A 24688-nucleotide genomic window follows, 5' to 3' on the forward strand; every position below is an offset into this window, starting at 1 on the left:
CAAGGTGAAAAACAGATGATTAGTGTCGTTTGGAAAGTCTTAAATTAGTTCTTAGAATCTTAAAATAATAATATTCCGATCTCTTAGCTTAATAATCTTTAAAAATTTATAAAATTACCCATAACTTCCGTTTTCGAATTTGGCACAACATTTAAAAAATGAGTCCATTGTGGAATCACGTATTGTAACGAACTATTGAACTTTAAATATTTCCTTCAATTCAAAAACCTGGAACATTTATAAAACTCTAATATTCGGCCATTCGATATTTGGTAGTACCATTTTCACATCAGGATTAATGCCGTGTCGTGTCATAACGGCCTAATCAAGGAGCGGCCAGTTAAGTTTTCTCTGCACTTGCGCACTCGGGCACACTAATTCCCCATTGATTTTTTCAACACGCAAGGTGGGAGGTTAAAGGAAATGAGTGCTCCTGATGCCAAAAAGATTGCCGAGGCTGAGGCTTTACTGGGACAGGTAGATAGTGCCGCCGATGAGTATACCAAGGCTGGTATGTATTTCAAGGCTGCAACTGCATACCGCAATGCCAAAAGTTTGGATAAGAGCAAGGATTGTTTTTTGAAGGCCATCGACTGTTACATGAACAACAAGTCGTGGTTCCATGCAGCCAAGTCCTGCGAGCAGATAGTCCTGCTGGCCAAAGAAACCGAAACACTAGCCGAAGTTGAGGAATATGCCAATAAGGCTTGCAATCTCTATCAGCAACATGGTTCACCAGAAGCAGCAGCTGCCTCCATGGATAAGGCCGCCAAAATGACGGAACCCAAGCATCCCGAATTGGCACTAGAGTTCTATAAACGGGCCCTGGCCGTCGTCTTGATTGGTGATTCCACCCACCAGGCAGCCGAATTCGCCTCGAAAGTCTCCAGAATATTGGTCAAACTTAAGAAGTTCGAAGAGGCCAGTAAAGCTTTAAAAAAGGAGATAAGCCTGAATTTACAAACTAAATCCTATGGACAGGTTGGACGTTTAGTCGTTGCTTTGGTACTGGTGCAACTAGCACTCGATGATTTTGTCGATGCCAAAAAGACCTTCAAGAAATGGGGAAACCGTTGTGATCCCCAAGAGGTCAAAACTCTGGAAACACTACTACAAGCTTTTGATGAGGAGGACCCAGAACTAGCTGCCAAAATGCTAGCATCTCCATTTATAAGACATATGGATGTGGAGTACGCACTTTTATCGAAAAACATTCCATTACCATCAGGTGTTCAACTGGAGAAAGAAGGCATCTCCAGTGCCGGATCCTTAAAATAGTTGTGAATTATCCTTATGACCCTTACGGTCCTTAAATGAAAAAGCTTTAAACATGTAGGAACACTGTTAACTATATACATAAATATAAAGTGTTAATAAAGAAAATACATCAGGGAAATTTTATCGTGCCTTTTAGAAATTAATATATTAAACCATTTTTATACAAACTAATTTGTTATCCTAGAAACCATACATTTTTTATACTTAAATCTTTACACTATTTTTTGTGAATTTTACACTACTTTTCAACAAATACCCAAAATTATAGTGCTTTTTTATCTAACAAAATAGGTGCAATACGATGTCCGCTTAAAAGTAGGCAACACTTTTAATCCCGTAAATTTTATAACGCCCTTTTCTAAAATTTCAATCAGTAATAAATTTTGAAATCTATCGAAAAATCTTTAAAATATGAGTTTGGAAGTTAATAGTGCTGTAACTTACAGTATGAACTCTGCTTGAATGTTCCTTAATTTTCCAAGTTCTTTAGGTTCAACTCTTCAGCTAAGTTAAGGCTTACTTTTAAAGTCAATTCATTGAAATAATATCAGTACCCCCTTTTTCCGGTATTTTGAGTGTACGAACTTGGCTTACCGCTAAACCTTAATTGTATTTTAAGTTAACAATCGGCTTATTGGACTTTAGATTGTTTTAGGACTCTACTCCGTGCTTGTTTCTGCCGCAGATAAGATATAGTTCAACTTATGTGTATAATTAGCAGTGTCATCAATATAATAAACCACCGGACACATGCTTCAGTTTCAATCGCAGCGAAATCCAAGTGTCATTTCGCAATGAACAACGATGATTAAGTGTGGCCAGCAATAAGCGAAATCAAATTGCATGGCCCGCGGTTATTGTAGTTGATTTATTTAGAGTCCATCCAATATCAATTAGCGTTATCAGGCGCGCAATTGGTCAGTCAGTTGACTCTGGGGCAGTTATCAGTGATTTCTGGAATACTATTCGGTGATAAATACTTTATTCCCCTATAAATGACGGGCAGTAGAATGCGAATGGGGTCCCCTTCGAGGAATCACACTGACCAAAAACCTTAAAAATTGTTACCCCAAACCTGGGGTCTTTTGATAAAATATGCACAAGAATGGTTCACATTCTATATTTGGAATACCTGTATACCATAAAATGATATTGGTCAGTGTGAACTTTAAACGGAAATAAGCGGTCATTTTCAAATTGCTCATACGCCCCGTTTAACCAGAAAAGTAGGTATCAAAGAAATACTTGTAAAATGTTTAATTTATTATCTGTGATCTTTGCACTTAATGAACTTCACACAAACTGACTAGCTGAATTCTTGTTCTGTTCTGCATTACAATTAATGAGTATAAATTGTCTGGTCTGAGACGTAGCTCTCCTGTGTCGCCGGTTGTTGGATTGTTAAAATATATAGTTGGTAAACAAATTCGTTGTATTAAACGATTCTTTGGTACGAGTATGTCATTGGCTGCTCTCTTTGGAATATACACAGATATCCATCTTAAATCTACAGCAGGAACTTCTGGCCCGCCAGGATGAGCATTAGGGTCAGGGATACGGATGCCGTGAGTCCAGCGGCTCCCGATCGATCCTCTGGCTGCTCCACGAAGACCACAGCTCGATTGTTTTCGCTCTGGAGTTCCCGGAAGTTGTTGTGCAGCTGCTTGCCCTCCTCGTACTCGATCTCCTTGAACTCATTGACCTGGTCCAGGGTCACAGGGAAGGTCTCGGTGAGCACAATCCATGTGACGGCCTCGGCGCAGGTCGGTGTGGTCAGGGAGCCGGCATAGGTGAAGTAGCTCTCCACACTGGGCACTAGGTCATCCACAGCCAGGGAGTCTGCCACCAGGACAGGCTTGTTCATGCTATCGTAGCTCTTCACGGCTCCCAGGCTCTTGATGATGCTGCCGATGGCCTCGTTGGGCGTATTGGACACATGGAACAGCACTCCGATGACCACAATGCCATCTTTGAAGTTGGCCGCCATTGTCATGTTGGGGTAAATGGTGTTCCGGTGCACGATGTGCACTTCCAGCGGATACCGGATGTCGTTGATGGTGTGCTCTGACCACCAGTGCATGTGGATCTGCTCCACCACGAAGTCATTGGTCAAGGCGCCTCCACTCAGGGTCAGTTCGTGATCGAAGCCAGACAATTGAACTGTACAAAGAATAAAAATATTTAATTATTTCAGGGAACATTCCTGAATTCTGTAATATTTAACAACTCACTTGAATGTCCATTGTTGACCATTCGCAGATTTTTCTGATGCTCGTCGTAGTTCTCGAACTTCATAGGACTGAACTCTCCCTTCAAGGCCCCCTTGACATGCAGATTTATGGGGCTCTGCTTCTTTCCAGTATCGCAAATACCGCCCCATTTTGGAAAGGCTGTGGATTATAAAGATCATCCATCAATGTCAAGAACACATGCTTTTGTTTTAAATTTATATACATTATGGAATTTTAATTCTGACACATGCCGGTTTTAACTTTCGAGAAATTTTGTAGAATTCAATTAGAATCTATTTTATTCAACTTGAAAGACTTTTAGTAAATATTGTTAAATCGCTGGAACCGTTAAATTAATGCTATATTAAATACTTTTCAATAGATACACATCGGATTCTTTTAAAAATGTATTAAAACCGTTAAATTAAATAAGACATAATATTAAATACTTTTCTCAAATATACAAATACAAACCAAGTTCTTTTAAATATTTTTAAATCAATAAATTATTCAAATATTTATTTCAATGCATTTTTGGTCAATTAAATGTCTGCACGAGCTAAACTTAAAATTAAAAGCCCATCAATCAAACTTTATACAATTGAACCCATCTTTAATCAAATAAAACCCCAATATGCTGATTATAAGACCATTTTCCATTTGGCAAATTTCTGCACAAGCAAAATTTTTATTTGAATTTAAACCCCCATAAATCAAAATTGAAGTAATTGAAGGCTGTTTTGTCAATTAAAAACTCTAGGCAGAAGTTCAGTTTCCGCAGAAATGTGCCCAAGTGGCGGTGGGCATTTATCATTATTCATGTTCAATTTGCATACACAACAATTTGACCCAATTTAACTAAGCTCGAGCCGAAAGCGTGCACACAGATGGATATAACCGAGCACTTTTGGATCGCTCTGGCATGCCACATATGTATGCAAAACACTTGGCAATCCCGAGCCAGAGATCCAGAGTGGCGTTGATTAACTAATTTTGGCGAATAAACTCGATTGGCTCTACTTACGCTCATCCTGATTGTTGTCCAAGTCCGGGTAGCCCCAATCGTTGGCCCAGCTGAGGGCCACAGAGCAGAGGACTGAAAAAAAGGCGAGAAAAAACAGGTGACAGATAAGTATCAAGTATCAAGTAGCCGCCGTGTGGGACCGCGAAATGGGAACGATTTAAATAAACTTCAACTTGACCGACTGAAATGCTTCAGGGGCAGCAGAAAAACAAAACAGAAAAACAACAACCCAAGCACATTAAAAACTGCACCTCTTGATGGGCCATAAAAGCAATGGGACTGATTGTCAGAGGGTCAATCTGCACACATGTTTGGCAGCCGCATCAAGTGAAAACCCGGCACCTTGCACTTGACTCGGCTAAAAATAGCCCGGAAATTTATGATTTCAATCGTATATATTCCCGTATTTTAATGCCAGCTATATGTACATAAACGTATCATTAAATGTTCCCATATTCTGGTTGCTTTCTCCACCTAAAAGCATTTTGACAACCCGCCCATCAAAATATCAACTAATTTTAGTGCGTGCGGTTTTTTAGATTTTACGATCGATTTTGGTATTTAAAAACCACTGAGCCATCAACATAACTCGGCACTAACGTGTTTATTTAGCCATATTCCGCTTTAATGGGTTAATAAAAAAATGTTCGCCAACAAGTGTGATAATTTATGCTGTGCCTTTAATCTTTTGAGTATTTATGCTCGCCGTTTGGCACTTTTGCAAGTTGGCCTGCAAAAAGACAAATGACGACCGCAGCTGTGAAAGTAGAGTACTAAATATACCCAAGTATAAATACTATATGCCGTCTATAAACGTTTTAATATACTTTTTTCTGAACAGCTGAGGTTTCCTTAGTATAATCTTCGGTCGCCCCGTGACGCAACTTTTCGGAGGGAAAGATCTCTGAGTTATGGCATCTCTTGATTAGAAATAATATTTCATTTGGGTTTTAATGATTTTTTAATCATTTCCAGGCGGGAAGGTATTTCTATTTGAATTTGTAGTAGACTTGTATTGAAATGTTTTGAATTAGTGGCGTATCAAGAGTCATAAAGATATTTTCCTTTTAATTAAGAAACAATCACAAGACTTAATGGCTTCAACGTGAGTGCTTTGAGGTATTCACATATGTGATTGGGTAATGAAAGTTCCGTCAGCTGCCAAATTGCCAGGAATCATTTGATCTCGAATGGCTGAAAGTTGCAAACAAATACCTTCTCACCGAACATGCCACAAATGTCGAGCAGCCATTTAAAATGCAATTAAATTTGCACATGCAAACAACGGACAATTAAATTTGAGTGTCTAAAGCTTTGATAGCTGATAATGGGAAATGTTCTCTAATTTAAGGCCCACGGGGTGTAAAAGTTAACAAAACTGTAATTGCAAACGGCCAGAGCAAATGGGCTATAATCATGTGAAAAATCGCGCAAAATAAACAGCTGCATTTGCGAGTGGAAAATGCAATCCGCCTGTGAAGGCGTCAAGTGGAAATATCTTTTTTACATTCTCCCGCTCTTGAGAATTGAAATATTCTGGCATTGGAACGAGTTGTGTCTCAACTGCTGTTTATTAAATCTTTTTTGGCCTTGTCAACAGAAAAGAATCGAAACAATTTCGCTGGCCAAGCAAAAGCGATAAAGAAACTTGGGTTTTTTGTCATTTCTGTTAAATCACCGCGGAATCGAGATCCCCCCAAATTAATAGAACACTCAGTGATTTTCCAGTCAAAATTTTATTTACATTTTAGTGAGGCCTCATAATCAAAGATATCTCTCACCGATAAATGATTTCGGGAGTGCACGCGATTTAATTTGCCATTGTCTTAAGATTGGGGGCTCGTAAAGCCGTTGATAAGGTGCCATGTCCAATAAATACACCGCAGGTCATGTGAATTAAAACCGATTGACGTTATCTTTTGTCTAAATAAATGTGAAATAAATCAAAATTCTAGGTAGAGGTGAATTTTATCTATTAAAATGCGTGAAAGGGCAATAAAACGAACAAAAAGATAATTAAGTATTTTATGATTTAACAAACTTCCGTTTAAATCGGCACAGATAAAGTTTATTATTAAAAATAAAGATTAAATTAAATGTTACAAAGAACCTTCAAGAATTTGATTACTTCATGAGAAAAGCATGGGTGGGTGGAACTCCACCTCTCCTAAAATTAATCTTATCTTCTGAATTGGAACATAGTTCTCTCAGCTGGTATAATCAGACAAATACCCACACTTTGGTTTTTATTTTCATGAATAGCCTTGACATTGTCACGATTTTCTTGTATGATTGCCATAAACCTTTGATGAGAATGACTGCATCATTAATCGATTTGTGGGAGGAGTAGGTTTAAAACTTTCCATCGTAAGCCAATCGACTTAATGGACTTTGGATTTGCAATGCGAAAAGCGGAAGTCTGGGGAGTGGATGTTGATAAACGCGTGGAAAACAAGAGGAGGAGATAGTGGTAAGGAGGGCAGATAGCAGAGGTCTTTGTACAGATGACTCTATATATAAATGGGAAGTATTGGCTATTGGGAAAGTGAACTGAGGAGTGCAATTTCACTTTCGCTCGACGAAAACAAAGGGAGTCCAAAGCAAACACAAATAAACGGTCGAGTGCATCCAATGGTTTGTCGATGAATGGAGGCTTTATAAAGAGGGTGTGTACTTGCGTACCATCCATCAATTGCTTGTTCCACAGCTATCTGACCATAACCAATCAAATGGAACTTTGCTATATCAGAATTTACGATTTGGAGTTCAAATCTGTTGCTAAATGGGTACCATAGTTTACATATTTTGTAATACTGTACTCTATATATTATTGATATCCCCAAACTACAAAAAACGTTCCAAATTCTTGCTGATGCCAAACTTAAGACTTCGAGAGCCTACCAATAATATTGCATTTAAAATAAATGTCCATTCAGACAAAACTTGGAAATCATACAAGAGACATATAGTTCCACGAATTTTAAAAAATACAGGAAAGGGTTCAAAAAAAGGGTTTAATTTGACTCACATTTTTGTTTTTACTTGCTTGAATTATAACCCAAAAACAACTGTTTTGTAAATTCTGATAGTGCGTCATTGGGCAAAGAGATTTTCCCATTCAGAGCAAACGTGTATTAGCAAGTATTATATATATATACTTAAAAATACATTAAGTCTAAAATAGTCTAGTAACGACAGAATAATCTGATGTTGATAACTGATTTCTACAAGTTCAGCACTTTAAAAAAGAAAGAACAAATATCTCTATATTGGAGTGTGTCTTATCTTGAACACATATAATTGTGTCTGCTGATTGTGTTGCAATTTAAACTAATAAAAATATAAGGTTAGTTCTCACACTCATAAGAATGGGTTTGGCTTAACCTATATGTATACAACCTTAATCACCTTTATGTACACAATACTTCTCATCCAGAAATCGCAGCTAATCGGAGTGTAGCTACCTGACAGGTAAGCAAAGGCGATAAGAAATGGCGCCTTGTGATTAGGCTTAATCGAATCTCGAAGGGATCCATAAACCCGTTCGAGCTAATAGCCAATTAATCGTTTAAAATGAACACCCCCTACTTTGCACTTGTAATTAGCCCTTATCAGCAGGCATCTAAGCGGTTTTCGGTGATTTCTTAAGCACCATCTTGGTCACATAAATTGCCTTCGATTATCTCGATTAGGTCAGCAGTTATCCCACCCATAAGTCGAAAGTCGGCTCCCCAGCGTGACCAAATATTTAGCTTCTGCTGACCTTATCACTCAGTCTGCCCGCAATGATGATGAGTCGTCTGTAACTGTATCTGTATCTGTATTAGGCGAATTAAGTGGGTATTTTCCGAATGCGAATGCCCGCACAAAGTCAAACAAGACGGGTATAGGTTGTCTTTTGTATAGAGATATATCAGTTCGGCGCGTGATCCACGTCCAAAGTTCTGTGAAGTGCTTTGGAGTACTAAGTACTGGCGTGACGGCGTTGGCTTAGATTTAAGATAGGCACCGAAATATGTGTTGGGGTTTCTCAATTAGATATGACGAAAATCCCCCAGTTTTATGGTGTTACATAGAGTATAACTCCAATTTTACGACTTCTTTGTAAGGGTGAATCATAGTGCGGTGTTCTTAACTATGAAAGTAAGGTATTTAAAAGAACAATACCCAGATTTTGGATGATTACCTTTGACAGGATGAAGCCAATTGACAGTGCCTCACATTCAAATTCTAGCCCCCGATCTACATTTATATGGAAAATACTCAAGCACATCTACCTATCTTCCAATCACCACTTCCCCTGGCCTGAGAACCCGACCATTGTAAATCATAAACGCAACAGGCCGCCTTGTAATTTAGCGATCCCAGAGTATTATCACTAGCACATTGTCTATAACATCTTATCCGCTCAAAACGATCCGAACAATTGCAAGGTAAAAAGCAGAAACAGAATGTGGGATCAACTGACAAGACGTGCCTTTTGGGTGCTATCGGAATACGGATATGTGGATCAGTACTATATATGGCGATAAGTACAAGAATCCAATTAATAGCGCCTCCGATTTGAGTCAGTTTTTGGAGTAGGGTGATTCACACACGGGTAGTTAAATAAGTTTGATTGGCTTTCAATGAGTCACACGGGTGATATGTAATATTTTTGATAGTAATTTACCTATTAGGGTGAAGGTGATAAAATGCATTTTATTTTACGGTTTACTTTCGTCAAAAATATATTTTTAAAAAACAAACACTTTGTTTATGGTTTATAATCACTTAGAGTGCACTGAGAACTTTTTTTGTATTTTGTTTATTATATTTAGAAGAGACTGCCAGGCAGGACACTGAACCTTTGCGGTCTCGAATCGAACTCCATCGGCTTGGAGCGGCACGCGTCTTTTATAACGGAACCCCTGGGCCCAGAACAAGAACGGAACCCAACGGCGGTCAGGCACAGAATGAAAAGCGGTACGAGCATCGGCAATGTGCACACGCACACACTCGCGAATAGCCAAAGCACACCCACACACCCACACGCGGACACCGCTGCACTCACACACTGACACAATTGAACACTGAATTATGGCAACGTTTTTATGTGCTCTTTATTTCGTTGTTGTTGTTGTTTATTTCATGGGTTTTCGGCTTTTATCTTTCCGTTTTCCCGATTTTTGTCAGCCGAAAATGGACGGACTTAAGCCGAAGGTGAAAATTGCAATTGCCGAGCTGCGCCGTCGACGTCGCGGCTTAGAAGCTGATTAATTGATAAGCAGGCTGAGAAATGCTAAACGAACGGTAATTGCCAGCTGAGCGAGAGCGGGCCGCACACGACTCTCTATCTCCTCCTTCTCCTTCTCCTCCCACACTCGCGAAAAACCACACTGAGAGAAATGAGAACACTTTGTTGATGTATACGGGAAACAATACGATCTTAAAAATGGACTTAAAAAATCAACAGGTATTAATAATTTATCCAAAATGAATGTCATATTTTTCCAAATCATGGTGCTTTTAAGCTTTTACCAAAAATAAACTATTTCTTTAAATGATCTTGGTATAAACGTATTAATAATTACAGATTTTGTTCAGGGTCTCAAACCTTTTATATTGCTGGCCTAGGAAAGTATTAGTACGGAAGTACTACTACCTGTATATCAGCGATCTATGCAGCTGTAGTAGACTCTTAAATTTTCCAATCCCAAAAAATAAGTATTTATTAAGAAATGTAATTTTATTAGTTGTAGACTTTTGTGTTTAACAAAAATTAGCTTTCGGAATGTACTTATTTTGTTATATTTAATAACTATTTACCATATCAGATTCTTTTGTTTTATGCGAAGCTAAATGCAAACGCAAATTCTTTAGGTGCTAATGATCTTGTAAGGCTCTTAAAGTGAAAATACTATTATGGGTTTATTAGCATCCCAATTATATTAAAAACATCCGCAATATGGCATATTCCAAGAGATGATCTAAGTCTTCAATAAACATGTATTGCATCCAACTCAGGTATATATATTTTAAGATAGATATAAATATTTAAAATTGTGTTTAGTGCACTTGGCAGAGAGGACGTTGAGAGGAAGTGACGTATCTGTCAAGATCGAGATTGTCACATTTTGGCAAATAAATTTCAGTTGATCTGCTCGGTTAAAATTAGAATTAAAATTAATTCAGTGCCCCGAAGTGACCAATTGTTGCACCCGTGCAATTCTCGGATCGGAGAGAACAGACAAATGATAATGATGATGCCAATTGAGCGGGACAAATTCAAATTCTAGAGTGCGAGCGAGATGGCGAGCAGAGGCTGTCGTCGCGGATGCGATTTGATTTTATTTTAGCCTTTTGTTGACCATGTCGACGTCATTAAAGTGCAGTTAAATGTGCCAAAAGGCAGAACAAAAGTCAATGTCAAACGGCAGCTGCTCTCATTTTCCTAGAGAGTTAAATAAGGGTGAAAAAACGCAGGGGAAAGGGGAGGAGAGGCTGGGGAAAGCGGTTTTGGGCGAGGGAAAATCAAAATGCATTTCCGCAACAAATCGCCGCTTGACAGTAATTACCGTCAACACGAGCGGTAATTTATGACTATCGAATTGCGAATCTTGATACCCTGTAGCCGTGAAGTTGTCGGCTTTATAATGGAATTGTCTTTTAATGTCAGGAAAATGGGGAATATTAGGCTTACAGGGTGTTGTGGCTGCACAGACATATGATTTCCCAACCATATAAAGGATTTAATGGTGACCATTTAAAGGACTGGCCATGAATTTGTTGCAATTTGCTGGCACAAATACCATAATGGCATGCGATTAGCATACTTGGTAGTGGTTCTTATGCTATTTTAAAACTTAACAGCCTTTTTAATTCCTTAATATTCTTTAAAAAAATTAAATAATTTTAATTTACGTAGTACATTTATAGAAAATAGCAAACAAATTGTGAAAAATATTAATGAATTCTGTTTCAGCTGCATAATTATATTTTTTAAATGGTGCTATAAACCTAAATTTAAGTTTTTTATTTATAGAAAATATGAAACAAAATGTAAAATGTATTTAAAAATCAGTGTTAAGCCTGCTGTCCGATTTGAAATAGCTGAAAATGGCTTTATAAATAGAATGCACTCCACCTTTATCGCCCACTCACCATCATGTGCATTTGATGAATGGAAGGGCAAAAAAAAAAATAATAGCAAATTCAACAAGCGTGTTTACAAAAGGCGCTAGCGACGTCACGCGATTGCGGGTCATCAAAAGGGGCAAAGAAATGGTTAGTAAACACCGCATGTGACAATTTGCGCGCACTGGTGACCCCAATAGTCGCTGCAATTACAAATACAATTACTTTAACGCGAAACGTTGTAGCGGTCAATTCCACAAATTAAAATCGAATCGAATCAATTGAAGAGATTCAAACATGTGATTCAATCAGCTGATGGGCTAGCAATTCAATTAGGTCGTTAAAAGCCAAAGGCAAACGAAGTGAGCAGTCCATCGGGACAAGTCAATGAATCAATTTAAATTTAAATTGAAAATGGAATGCCTCCTATCAGCAAATCAAATTTTAAAAAGTAACCGCTTTGCGCGCCCAAAATGCAACCCTGTCCATTGTGAGCCAGCCAGCTTTCGTCACTCTGGCAACGCCACCCCAGCTGTCACTTGGCAGCCTTGCCCCATCGTCTGTCAAATATTAGTTTCTCCCAGTTTTCAAGCAATCCCTGTGTTACCCAGCACAAGTCATTTATCAAAAAATTAGTTTTTCATTTTTACAAGTCCTTTGCCGTGGGCCACATAGCCCGATCCCCAGCTAAACCAACAAAAGTGACCAGCAACGCGCGCCGATTGCGTCCGGGTGGCAACTCCGCAGAACATTGCCGAGCTGCGAAAGTGTGCAAAAGCAAAACGAAGAGAACGCAGCGCAGCCGAAAAAAAATTGAAGCAGCACTGCACGCGATATATTTTGTATTTTCAAAGGTTAAAGCCGCATTCAAAGGCATCCGCCGAGCGCAAACGAAGTGCAAAAGTGCCGGCCAGCCGTAAGTTTTGTAATATTTGCAGCCATTTGTGTATTACAGCCGCAAAAAGCGCTGGGAAAATTTTGCAAGAACCGAAAAAAAACGAAAAAATTTTGCACATCGTCGTCGGCGGCGGCGACGTCAGCGGCGGCAGCGACGCCCGCTCCTCTGCCGGCAGCGGAGGCGACGCAGCAGCAAAAGGGAGCAGCTGAAAGAGGAAAAACGATGAAATACAAAAGGAAAACGAACAAGCTGATGGATTTTCTCTGAAAGAAATACGAAAAGCGGAAGCAAGTGTGGAAATTATGTGTAAATTCGATATGTAAATTCGGCATGTGCCGTTTCTTAGTGTGCGTGAAATTCTTATTGGAAAAGCGTGCTCATCAGTGTGAACGAACGAGCGAAACATTTCGGCGGCGAGAGAGAGAGTGAGAAAAAGAGAGGAGAGGAAGAGAGCGCGCACACGCTTGGCCAAGGCTGTGTGTGTGTGTGTGCGGCGGCGGCGGACACACACACGCAGAGGGAAAGACAAAGAAGAAGAGGAAGCACTACGCTGCTGCGCTGCCGGCAAACTCGCTGCCGCCGTCAACGTCGCTGCCAGCGTCGCAGCTGGCTGCATTTTCGTGTTTAGCCAGGAATTTTGGCCCCCAAAATAACTTCAAAATTTTCTTCTATTTCTTTTTGATTGCCAGTGCGTCAAAATATATATTCTCCCCCTGCCGACAGACAAAACAACAAAAATCTAGAAAACAAAACCATTCCATATTTTATTGCTTTGCAGGCAACATTTAAAAAGCAGCCGCAAAGCAAAAGACTGATTTGATTACAAGGAATTAAGAGCAGGAACGCGAGGATTCTGCCACTGCACACTGAATTGTGGGTACATATCGGGTAGTTAACCATCGTATCTCTTATCCTATTAATACCTCTTTATAATAGGAAGCCCCAGATAACACGGCAAACTGCAGTCGACGGGGAAAAGTAGGGAGTTGAAGGCTGGGCAGCAGCAGCAGGAGGGACGGACGGCGAAGAACCACCAGATTCAGAATCAGGAATCCAGAGGCCACAACCAAAACAAAGCGGAGAAACCAGGAGGCACTGCGTCCGGCAACATGGAAGATCTTCTCGTGGAAGTTCGGCTCGACAATGGCGCCTACTACAAGGTGAGTTGATGGACTAAAAAAGAGGTGAAGAGGAAGAAAGGATTCCTTCTAAAGAGAGAGCAAGAGGGGTTGGAAAATGAAAAAAATGAAAAAACAGGCAGGGAGTTGGGGCAGCAGCTGCCTCAGTTTCTAATTTCGTGGATTTTAGCTTTATTTCTATAAATAAACAGAAACATTTTGAGTGGAGTCTCGACATCATCGCCACCACCACCACTACCACCATCATCACCACCACTACTATACCAACACCAACGCACTCACGCACACTGCGTTGTGGGGGTGCCGACGTCGACGTCAACGGCGACGCTAGCTGCGCTGCTTACTGCACTGCCCACTGACGTCGGCGGATATTCGTATTTGTTGTTTTGGTGATTTCCCTTTCTAAACGTTGCAATTTGCTAAGATAAGAGCCGATTAACCATCATAATTCGCGGAAAAGTGACTGCTGATTAGATTACAGCTTTATGGTTTTTTTAAATGTATTTCCATTCATAAAGTAAGTCTATCTATGATGACTGCCTTCATCTCATCTTCAAAGTTTCTTTGTGTAAACCATTTGTAAATATTAAATTTTAAAACAAAGTACTTAGCAAAAACTGTTGATTTGTGAAATATCCATCAAAACTTATCCGGTGGTTTCATGTTTATATTTTACTTCTCATTTTGCGCCTTTTACTGAACAGAGTTGATCAATACAATTATATTAAATATGGATTGTTTAAACTTAATTGGCCAACAAGTGATTATTTTTAATGGTTTGATAAAAGTGTATGGTACTATTTTATTTAGAAATTAATTGTGTATAATTAAAGCTCAAAAGTTTGCATTAAAATTGTATTATATTATAAGACCATAATTTACAAGCGTGATAAAATTACCCTGTTTGTGCTTAAATGGTTCATAGAAAGTTATAATCTTTGCAATCTGGTTTATAACATTTTTTAAAAATATTGCTAGCGTTAGCCATAGATAAACTACAGTTTATGTTAATACTTCCCTATTCCTAAATTCTAGCTGTAAAAACTTTTCCATAGCATTTATTCCATACTTCTTGTATTGAAATACAATACCCTAACTTTAAAATTAGTTATATATTTTAATTTATCTTATTTCACGAGGCCATTGCTTCTATCAAATCACTTTGATCCTTGTATTATCCCATTTCATTCGCGGAACCTTCTGGAAAACTGATAAACTGCCGAAGAATACTTCGCATAGCGTTGACTTCGATTACGGATCCCATAAACAAACCCAGTGCAGTTCATAAACACAATAAACAAACTCGCTAGGGCGACTTCCCTGATGATGATGATTCGGATAAGGTTCTACGACTACTCGCTTATCGGTGATATACGGTTCCCGCATCTCCCATCCCCCAGTGCTTTTGCATTTCTCGATTTCACATTGTTTGTTGGGCATTCCGGGGTGGGGCGTTAATAAAAATATAATACATATATACTTAAGTTTAGAGCTGAATGGGGAATATCGCAGACACTGGCCACATTAATGACACACATTCTTCTCTCTACTTCTATGCCCCCCGATGCTGCTGTGCTGGCCCTGTCAATGCTCTTGTATTTCATCCGATTGCTGCCTGCCTTTGCCGCCAACAAAACCCAACAACTGCCACAACTATGAACTGAAAACTACGACAACAACCACAGGGCCAGGTGACATCTGTCGGCGATGATGGCATCTTTGTGGATGTGGACGGGTAAGTTTTGCCAAACAAACAAATCTGCGAACAGGGCAAACAACTTTTAGAACGTATTTTCTAACTAATTTGCAACGATTAATACAATCAGAGCAGCAGCAGCAGCAACAACAAAAACAACAACCACTGACGCGACTTCTTGGCATCCAAATTCGAAATTAGAGATGCTGGGCACGCATCATTTATGTCGTCCGTCCGCCATCAACTTGCCACCGAAAATCCCCTCCTGCGGATTCTCTAATTTGGCGCAATTTGTTAAACGCCAGTGGTGCCGCTGCAGTTCCTCAGCAAAATAAAATGGGAAAAGAAAAGAAAATAAAACTGCCGACTGACGGACTGACCAACGCCATCCAAACTGTCCGCCCCACTGACTTGGGAACTTCCCCGATCCCAGAGGCAATCTTTCCGAGGCGGAGCAGTGGTAGTGGTGGTGGTGGTGGAGCAGGGGATGGCTTCCATTGCTGCCAAAGCTGTCAAGTGCGAACGACAAATGCCACTAAGCAGCGGCGCTGACACGGCGGCCAGCGTCAAAGGCGCGACTATTTTTAACCGCGGAAAGAAACCATTTATATTTATTTATTCATTTCCAATTTGGTTATGAAGCTCTGATGGATCGCCTTGTGACTGAAATTCTTCTAATTGTGGGTGTACCCCAAGTGTCATGATATTAAACTTGTTTAATTTCATGAGATTTAATGAGGCTATTTTTTATACAACGTTTTTGTACCCACTTATTTTAATTAATTAGTTGTCGGTGAACTAAATTTAAAATATGTTTGTGACGTCCATTATTTTTCCACCTTTGCGCCCTATGGGTATATTGATTTATTATTATAGCCTAACAATTTGATTTGACTAATGGTTTCTTGAAGTTAAAATTTAGTTGTCATTGTCTATTTAAAAAAAATGAAAGGTGAAAGCCATAAAAACAGCCTATTTTCAGTTTCTAGATAATTTTAAAGATAGTTTTTCTTCAAACCTTTTGAAAAGAGTATAAAATTGTCGTTCAGCAATGTTTAATTGCTACCGTTTTATGCTTTGTTTTGCTGCATTTCTTGTGTGGTTTTTGGAACAACAGTTTTTTGGTTTTTAATTTAATTTTATCTTCCATCTCACATACCGAGATTCACTTGAGCTAAGCAGCTGGATCTATATTTAGTTGTGCCACTATCCTGTCGGACTGTGTGGCATTTCCGAACAGTGTTTCTGGGCGGGATTCGGAATGGGTTTAGCAATAGAGGAGTGGGTATGATGGGTCTGCCGAGGCACCCCCACAATGGTTGTTGTTGTTCTGGTAACTTGGCCCTCTGCCAGCGGAGCAGCTGCAGCAGCTTTAGAATCTGCAAACACCTGTCCGCAGACTTGTATGCAAAAAATAACAAGTGCACCTTAATTAATTAACTCTGCCTTTCTCCGCACACGCATTGTTGCAGCGTGCCCGAGGTGATGAAATATCCGTTTGTGAACGTCCGCCTGCCACCCGAGGAAACCGTGGAGGTGGCCGCTCCGATCTTCGAGGAGGGCATGGAGGTGGAGGTCTTCACGCGCACGAACGAGCGCGAAACCTGCGGCTGGTGGGTGGCCATCATCAAAATGCTCAAAGCGGACATCTGTGCGGTCGCGTACATCGGCTTCGAGACGCCCTACACCGAAATCTGCGAACTGGGCCGCCTGCGCGCCAAGAACTCGAATCCGCCAATTACAGCCAAGTCCTTCTACCAGTTCACGCTGCCCGTTCCCGAGGAGTTGCGCGAAGAGTAAGTGCATCTCATATTATACCCCTAAATGCCTAAGTATATCATGTTCAATATGTGTACTTATAGAGCCCAGAAGGATGGCATACACAAGGAGTTTCAGCGCACAATCGATGCCGGCGTCTGCAACTACAATCGCGATCTGGACGCCCTGATCGTCATCTCCAAGTGGGAGCACACTCAGAAGCGCGCTAGTATGCTCAAGGATATGCATTTTCGTAATCTCTCACAGAAGGTGGGGATCTGAATTATGCTATTTATGTTATTTTGCATCTAAATGTTATTTTATCTTTCAGGTTATGCTGTTGAAAAGGACTGAAGAAGCTGCCCGTCAGCTCGAAACGACTAAACTGATGAGCCGTGGGTAAGTAAAATCCATAAAATGATAATACAAACTAGGTACTATATGTTTTCTTTGTAAATTCATTTAATCATCATTACATATCAGGCATACAGAAATTATTTATCAGCTCTCTGATTAATTTAAATTAAAAATACCATCATCCCTTTGCAGAAACTACGTCGAGGAGTTCCGTGTGCGTGACGATCTCATGGGCCTGGCCATCGGCTCGCATGGCTCGAATATTCAAGCGGCACGCACGCTGGTCGGCGTCACCAACATCGAGCTGGAGGAGAAGTCCTGCACATTCAAGATCAGCGGCGAGACCGAGGAGTCCGTGCAGCGTGCCCGCGCCATGCTCGAATACGCCGAGGAGTTCTTCCAGGTGCCCAGGGAGCTGGTGGGCAAGGTGATCGGCAAGAATGGCCGCATTATCCAGGAAATTGTGGACAAGAGTGGCGTGTTTCGAATCAAGGTGAGTGCTGTGAGTATTGTACGCTAAACGCGGGCCAGTCCTAATCTGTTTCGGTCAGATCGCTGGCGACGACGAGCAGGACCAGAACATCCCACGCGAGCTGGCGCATGTACCCTTTGTGTTCATTGGCACCGTGGAGAGCATTGCGAATGCCAAAGTGCTGTTGGAGTATCATCTGTCGCATCTGAAGGTGAGTTTGGATCAGTCAAAAGATGCTCGAAACTAATCCCTACGTTTGCAATACCCTCTTAGGAAGTGGAACAGCTGCGCCAGGAGAAGCTGGAGATCGATCAGCAGCTTCGCGCCATCCAGGAATCCTCCATGGGGTCCACACAGAGCTTCCCAGTGACGCGGCGCTCGGAGCGCGGCTACAGCAGCGACATCGAGTCCGTGCGCTCCATGCGCGGCGGCGGAGGCGGTCAGCGTGGCCGTGGGCGTGGACGTGGCGGCGGTGGTCCTGGCGGCGGCAACGGGCTGAACCAGCGCTACCACAACAATCGCCGCGACGAGGATGACTACAATTCGCGGGGCGACCATCAGCGCGACCAGCAGCGTGGCTACAACGATCGTGGCAATGGCGACAACACCGGCAACTATCGCGGTGGCGGTGGAGGAGCTGGTGGCCCCGGCGGTGCCGGCAACAACAGGCGCGGCGGAGTCAACCGCCGGCCGCCACGCAACGAGCAGCAGAACCAGAACGGCAGGGACTATCAGCTCCACAACCACACCGCCGAGGAGGTGCGGGAGACCCGCGAAGTGAGCAGCGTGGAGAGAGGTGAGTCCGTGAATCATGCTGCCAATTAACCAATTAGTTGAACCAATTTATTTCGCGCGCTCAAACAAGATACAAAGTGAATACTCGATCCCCCCTCCCCCTGAATGGACATCATGTGTGTGTGGGGTCAAGAACACGAGAATCTGTACAGCAAGTTTATTAGTTTTTAAAGAGTATTACGTTAAGGACTGTTTCCTCATTTTCCTATATATTTAGGCCTCTGATTAAAATAAATTAAATGACATCTTAGTTTTTCGTGTAACTTATCATAATAAACTTATTAAGAAATGGAAATAATTCACGCACATTTTTTAATTATTATTTTTATCATCGCTGTCAGCTAAAGTGGAATTGGGTTTGTGTGACAGAATGAAAAGCGAAAAAATAAACTCTTTCCCCCTTTCAACATCTATATTATTTTATTCCAATTGATTTATTAGGAAATGCTTAGTGAAACTCCTGAGACTAGCAGAAAAGCGCGTAATAAATATATAATTATCATTTTTAAATTGGAATATATGGAATACTAATTTTGGTGTGACACAAGGACGTTTGTGTTGTGGAAGTTGAAACCATTTTGAACTGTTCTCGTAGCTGATGCCTGAACCATTATCCTCCTCTCCACAGCGGACAGTAACTCATCCTACGAGGGAAGCTCGCGGAGGCGCAGAAGGCAGAAGAACAACAATGGACCCAGTAACAGTGAGTAGATTGAATTTTGCTGATGCTGAAAGGATTGCCTTACCTGCAAACGTATCCCTTTTCAATTCTAAAGCAAATGGAGCGGTGGCCAACAACAACAACAAACCCCAGTCGGCGCAGCAGCCACCACAGCAGCAGCAGCAACAACAGCAACAGCAGCCACCGGCGCCTGTGAACAAGGCGGCACTGAATGCCGGAGATGCCAGCAAACAGAACAGCGGCAATGCGAACGCCGCTGGCGGTGCGAGCAAGCCGAAGGACGCCGCACGCAACGGCGACAAGCAGCAGGCGGGCACACAGCAGCCACAGCAGCAGCAGCAACAGGCATCGCAGGTGCAGCAGCAACAGCAGGCGCCACAGCAGCAACAGCAGCCGAAACCGCGACGCAACAACAAGAATCGCAGCAACAACCACACGGACCAGCCATCCGGACAGCAGCAGCTGACGGAGAATGTCAAGAAGGAGGGCCTGGTCAATGGCACGTCCTAAGCCCAATGGGCCAAGCGGTAGCAGCAGCACCAGCAGCAACAACCAACAACCAACAACAGATGGGATGAACAACATGAACACAAATTGCACATCGTTCAACGGAGTAACAATGTTGTATGCGCAGCGGGGGCAGTTTAATATTCATGTTGATGATGTCGTTGAATATAGCCGCCACATAACACAACAACAACAAACACCAACCACAACAACATCAACACATCCGAGCAACAGCAGACACTAAAACAACATCTTCAGCCAAGAACAGCAGCCACTAACAACTTGTTTGAGAAACTATATGAGTAACTAAAAAAAAGGAAACGAAAAATTAAAATACATGAAATATGTAACAAATGTAAAAGCATATACTAACACCCACAAGGATACACTCATAAACACACACATACACACACACACAGTTCGAATTATACACAAAAAGAAAAAAAGAATAAAAGAAAATTCATGCCTAGGCTTATAATTTGAATTGAAACTAAAAAGCTTCAATAACAATCAAAATGAATTATATTTATGTATAAAACAAATTCAAAGGCAATTATTAACAAGCAAAACGAACGAATCGAAAGGGAAACATTGAATATGTAAACTAAAACTAAAACTTTAATTCTAATCCCGGCAATTAGCGTAGTTTTTCGAAAAGAAAATCTAAAGAAAACCTGGCGAAACGGGCGCTTCTAAAGCGCCCCTTGCGTCGACTTGAAAAGTTTCTAGTTATATGCATATTATAATAAAACGAGAATAATATAATTGCATTTTTTGTTTTGGTTAAATTAATTTTAATTGAGTCTGTCATGTGTTTTTGTGTATAATTCGTGCATGCAACAACTTAATGGCCTAGCAGGTTTTTCAATTTAACCATCATTTTTGTATTATTATTGTTTAGTTTACCCATTGTAAATGCCAGGGCGCGTTTAGAAGTTGCTTATAAAATTCAACAAAGTAAACGAACGCGGCTCCAGACAAAAGCCAGGATGAACAGGTGGTTTGTCCTGGGCTTTTGCAGCGTTTCATTGTTTATTTTGTTCGTTACAACATGGAAATCCTCTCTTATTTGTATAATGTTGTATTTATTTACTATTATTAACACATCCCCACATATACCACACTCACCCGCATACTCCATAAAAACTACACTCGTATCACAACTCCCACACACACGCTCGCTCATACAAACAAGAAGGGAAACGCATTGAATTTGATTTTGTTTTATAAATATATAATTTACTTCGCCAAACCTACAAAGCGTATACTAACTTAGTCCTCTATTAAATACTCTTAAATTATTTAAAACAAGTAACGTTCAGAGTCGAGCGCATTGAACACATCATCGAGAAATGCGAATCATTCGAATGAAACCATAATAAAAGCCCCCCAACTATGGATTATAAATACAATGTAAAGCCACCATAAACCATCTAAGAACAAACAACATGAAGCAAAACAGAACAATTCTTCTCTCTTATTTGGAAGAACCGTGTCAATAATATGTAAGAAAGCAAACCACACATTTTAACATACATTGAAGATGAAGATGGATATAAAGATAATGGTACCGATAAAGATAAATCTAAATAATGTTGTGTAATTCAAATTAAATAAAAACAAAAATCCAACAAAAAGAAAACTGCATAAAAACATAAACGTAATAATATAAATATAATGAGAAAAATGTGCGATTTAAATTTATTATTTATATAAAGATGAACTTATAAAGAATAGAAATATAGCAAGTAAATTTTATTAATTTAAAATTTATATATATAAAACAAACAAACCATCAAACTAAAGACGTTCGAATTTATTTTGAATTTTTCCTGCCAAATGTAACGTATACTACAATCCTCTTTTTTGTCGGGGTGATCATGTTGTAATCAATAATGGGTTTAATATAGTAAGCGGGTGGATCTATATATTATATAGTTTATTTAGCTACAACTACGAGCCAACAGTTTTCTTGTTAGTTGCGTTGAGGTGTAATTTACGCCTTAAAATTAGTGTATGTGGACCATTTTCCATTTTTTTTTATGATGTGGAAGACAGCCTTCTGTGCTTTTCTTGGTAGAGCCATCTGGTAAAGGATGTGAAAATGAATATTTTCCAAGACCGATGCCGAAATCAATTGGGATGTTACACCTTAATAGGTCTACTTTATTTCATATTTATTTGAAGTAGTGATGACTGGAAAAGCTGTTGTGGATCACGCCGTGATTTAGATGGATTCAAAGTTCTTCTCGATGTGGGGTCCAGAATCAGTCCTTCCTCTGGGATTTCAAGTATATCCTTCCACCTCCTCCTAAACACCATTATCGTTGCATTAGCCTGTCGCGGCGGCAGTGAAGATAGTGGCTGTGAATTGTCAACGGCAATAATTGGCTACACAACCAGCTAACCACACTGCCAAAGCGCATAGCCAATTGAGGTTACTTGATTGTGGTGGCACTAATTTGGTAAATTCGTTCGGGCTCTTGATGATTGATGGATGGACGAAACACAAGGGGGAACGGTTATTTTTAAATATTTCGAATAAAAACCGCTTGAATCTCACCATCTTGCGGATGTTTTTTAGAGCGAACTTCAGTTGGTAGAGCTTTTTTGGCGCCACAAGCGCCACCTTCTGGCCAATGTTGGGCGGGGGGAAACTCGGGGGATTTCCCGATATGCTGCTTTTTATGCTACGTTGCGTGTCGTAAAAAGCTTTTTCCGGCGGCAGCGGGGCGTGGCAAATGTGGGCGGAATCATAGCGCTGTAAAATATGCAATGTTAGCCGTTAGTTTTAAATTTAACCGATTTATATGGGAATATTTTTGGAGTTTTTAAAGTTACCCTCTGATTTAATGGATCTGTTCTGGCTTAACTCCTCTCTAAAGACCTAAATTCCAGCCCCTTTCATTATAAATAATATATGTACTTGTGAGCACAAGCCAAGTTTAGTTCAAAAGACCTCTGTGGCACAATTGCAATCATTATAATTGGGCCAATTAGAGCCGGAGTGCCCAAGGTCATCGCAAGCTCTACGATGTCGTGGCTTGGAGACCTTGTCGCCCAAGGTTTCATCTCCGTGCTTTCCACAGTTCATCGCTGGGTTGCCCTCAACATGCAAAGTTCCCCAGGCGAAACAATAAAACCACATCATACATATACAGTTCCAAATCTTCATAGAAGATATTCATACTCATGTTTTATTTTATTCTTTATTTAAAAACAGTATCTTACAAATATATATATTTATTATTTAACTTAAAGGTAAACTTATTTAGTTCTATTTTAGTCTTTATAATCAGTTTGAGAAACTCCTCTTGTCACACTATCACAAAAATTGCATATTTCATTTCATATTATTCGCATTTTCTTGCATTCGGGAAGATTGTACGTTCTGGAATGTCGTACCAGATAGTGCATTTACATGCTTCAGAATGTTTCAGTGCAAATGCACTCCTGACACGCAGCCCAAAACCTTTAGAGGATGCATATTATCGTTATATCGTTTATATATATATATATTTTACTGTATAACTGAAACAAAAACTAAAATTATGTTCAGCACGGCGGGACATCGTCGCGTTTTTTTTGTTATTCTGTGGTTCAGCTATGGGAACAGTCAATCGATCTTCGGGTGGCTAATACTGGATTGGATATGACGGAAAACGAAAAACCGAAAACGAGGGGGAGGGGGTACATAACTCCAAAACCAAACAAAGCTCAAACGCATGCAGAACAAAAGTGAAGGTTGGAATGAGACTGGTGGTGGGAAACCGAGTACAATGAACCATGAGCTAAAGAACACGATCCCCAGAAACAGGTGATAAGAGTTAGCAGGTGCCAAGGTGCGCAGCTGATAGTGAGCGGCTATAATCAGCTCGGATCGGGGGATTTATAGGGTATATACTCTATAGGTGGGGCCCCGAGGGGTGTGTATTCGAAGTGGGTCGATGCGGATCGCTGATTGCCCATTGCCGAGCGGTTATACAAGTCGTTTGTGTGTCACCAAATGTCATTCGGCCTGAGTTTTTCCATGTTCTGGCCCATCAGTCAGGGCAATGTAAGCTGGTTTAAAATCGAGGCGGAAACTGAATGAAACTGGCACCCCAGATAAGATAAGCAGGGCGATTATAAGCTGATTGCTCAAAAAGCAAGTAATACAGTGCCGAATTTTGTAAGAACCAGCTGTACTAAAATCATCAAAGCAGTTCCCATTGCTTTCTGGAGCAGAGATTCATTTCTATTCTGGCCAATATATAGAAGCAGTTTGGCCAATGCAGCCTTCAATTTTGACTTGCTTGGCTGCTTTTTACTTGACTCTCGGTGGGTAGGTGTGGCGCATAAACACAAAATAAATCCAAAAACGAGGCCAAAACATTGAGCAGGCATTGGGCCCAAACAAAACAAAGGCAAGAAGTGAAGGAACAATAATTGTAGAACCATTGAATCTCGAGTGGAGCAGCACAAAACTGAATTTTTCGCAATTAAAGCAACCCACTGCGTATACGCGATGTGTCATCTAAATGCAAACATGCACATATGGAGTATAGAGTATGGAATATCTGACAGATAATGTACGGTTTTGAGCTTGTAAAATTCATAATGTGTGTAACCATATAGTTTTTTAATCGCGTGTTTGTGTTCTGTGCGTTCCAATTTCGAAAGAACAAGAGCTCGGGCAATTAAATAAATTATTGTTCATTTGTGTCGCTGTGTGTGCGCAAGTGTGTTGGTGTAT

The 24688-nt window shown here is 40.5% G+C and overlaps 4 protein-coding genes across 8 annotated transcripts in view; 2 read left to right on the forward strand and 2 right to left on the reverse strand.

The window, feature by feature from the left end:
* UQCR-C1 (Ubiquinol-cytochrome c reductase core protein 1) overlaps positions 1-24688 on the reverse strand; it is a 289718-nt gene that overhangs the window by 246326 nt on the left and 18704 nt on the right. The window lies entirely within an intron of this gene.
* On the forward strand, positions 374-1396 carry gammaSnap2 (gamma Soluble NSF attachment protein 2). Of its 2 annotated transcripts, XM_036818199.3 has the most exons (2): positions 374-511; positions 586-1396. In XM_036818199.3, the coding sequence occupies exons 1-2, from the start codon at positions 494-496 to the stop codon at positions 1276-1278; spliced, it is 711 nt and encodes a 236-aa protein (XP_036674094.3). In that variant the 5' UTR covers positions 374-493; the 3' UTR covers positions 1279-1396. The 2 variants fall into 2 exon arrangements, with proteins under 2 accessions (XP_036674094.3, XP_036674093.3); XM_036818198.3 differs by having other exon boundaries at positions 374-1396.
* Positions 2521-9553, reverse strand: CAH7 (Carbonic anhydrase 7). The gene is made up of 4 exons (XM_017079956.4): positions 9206-9553; positions 4534-4605; positions 3510-3668; positions 2521-3438 (listed from the first exon to the last, which is right to left on the reverse strand). Exons 1-4 carry the CDS (start codon positions 9231-9233, stop codon positions 2786-2788), a joined length of 912 nt encoding a protein of 303 aa, XP_016935445.4. The 5' UTR covers positions 9234-9553; the 3' UTR covers positions 2521-2785.
* Fmr1 (synaptic functional regulator FMR1) lies at positions 12280-20723 on the forward strand. 4 transcript variants are annotated; one of them, XM_036818202.3, is made up of 12 exons: positions 12283-12565; positions 13326-13424; positions 13484-13707; positions 15372-15421; positions 16855-17178; positions 17245-17410; positions 17472-17539; positions 17690-17999; positions 18049-18180; positions 18243-18765; positions 19393-19467; positions 19541-20723. In XM_036818202.3, the coding sequence occupies exons 3-12, from the start codon at positions 13657-13659 to the stop codon at positions 19954-19956; spliced, it is 2115 nt and encodes a 704-aa protein (XP_036674097.2). In that variant the 5' UTR covers positions 12283-12565; positions 13326-13424; positions 13484-13656; the 3' UTR covers positions 19957-20723. The 4 variants fall into 4 exon arrangements, with proteins under 4 accessions (XP_036674099.1, XP_036674097.2, XP_036674096.2 ...); XM_036818201.3 differs by having other exon boundaries at positions 13326-13420; XM_036818203.3 differs by having other exon boundaries at positions 12290-12565; positions 13326-13420; positions 17690-17990.

The sequence above is a fragment of the Drosophila suzukii genome, chromosome 3 (genome assembly GCF_043229965.1).
Source record: "Drosophila suzukii chromosome 3, CBGP_Dsuzu_IsoJpt1.0, whole genome shotgun sequence".
Taxonomy (NCBI): domain Eukaryota; kingdom Metazoa; phylum Arthropoda; class Insecta; order Diptera; family Drosophilidae; genus Drosophila; species Drosophila suzukii.

What these genes read in the sequence shown, in the direction of transcription:
- gammaSnap2 (XM_036818198.3), top strand. Translation starts at nt 424, where the DNA reads ATGAGTGCTCCTGATGCCAAAAAGATTGCCGAGGCTGAGGCTTTACTG.
- Fmr1 (XM_036818202.3), top strand. Translation starts at nt 13,657, where the DNA reads ATGGAAGATCTTCTCGTGGAAGTTCGGCTCGACAATGGCGCCTACTAC. An exon ending in ACAATGGCGCCTACTACAAG is followed by an intron (nt 13,708 to 15,371) that starts GTGAGTTGATGG and finishes CAACAACCACAG; the next exon opens with GGCCAGGTGACATCTGTCGG. An exon ending in TTCGAATCAAGGTGAGTGCT is followed by an intron (nt 18,000 to 18,048) that starts GTGAGTATTGTA and finishes TGTTTCGGTCAG; the next exon opens with ATCGCTGGCGACGACGAGCA.
- CAH7 (XM_017079956.4), bottom strand. Translation starts at nt 9,233, where the DNA reads ATGCATTTTATCACCTTCACCCTAATAG. An exon ending in TATCACCTTCACCCTAATAG is followed by an intron (nt 4,606 to 9,205) that starts GTAAATTACTAT and finishes CCTTTTTTTCAG; the next exon opens with TCCTCTGCTCTGTGGCCCTC. An exon ending in GGACAACAATCAGGATGAGC is followed by an intron (nt 3,669 to 4,533) that starts GTAAGTAGAGCC and finishes TATAATCCACAG; the next exon opens with CCTTTCCAAAATGGGGCGGT.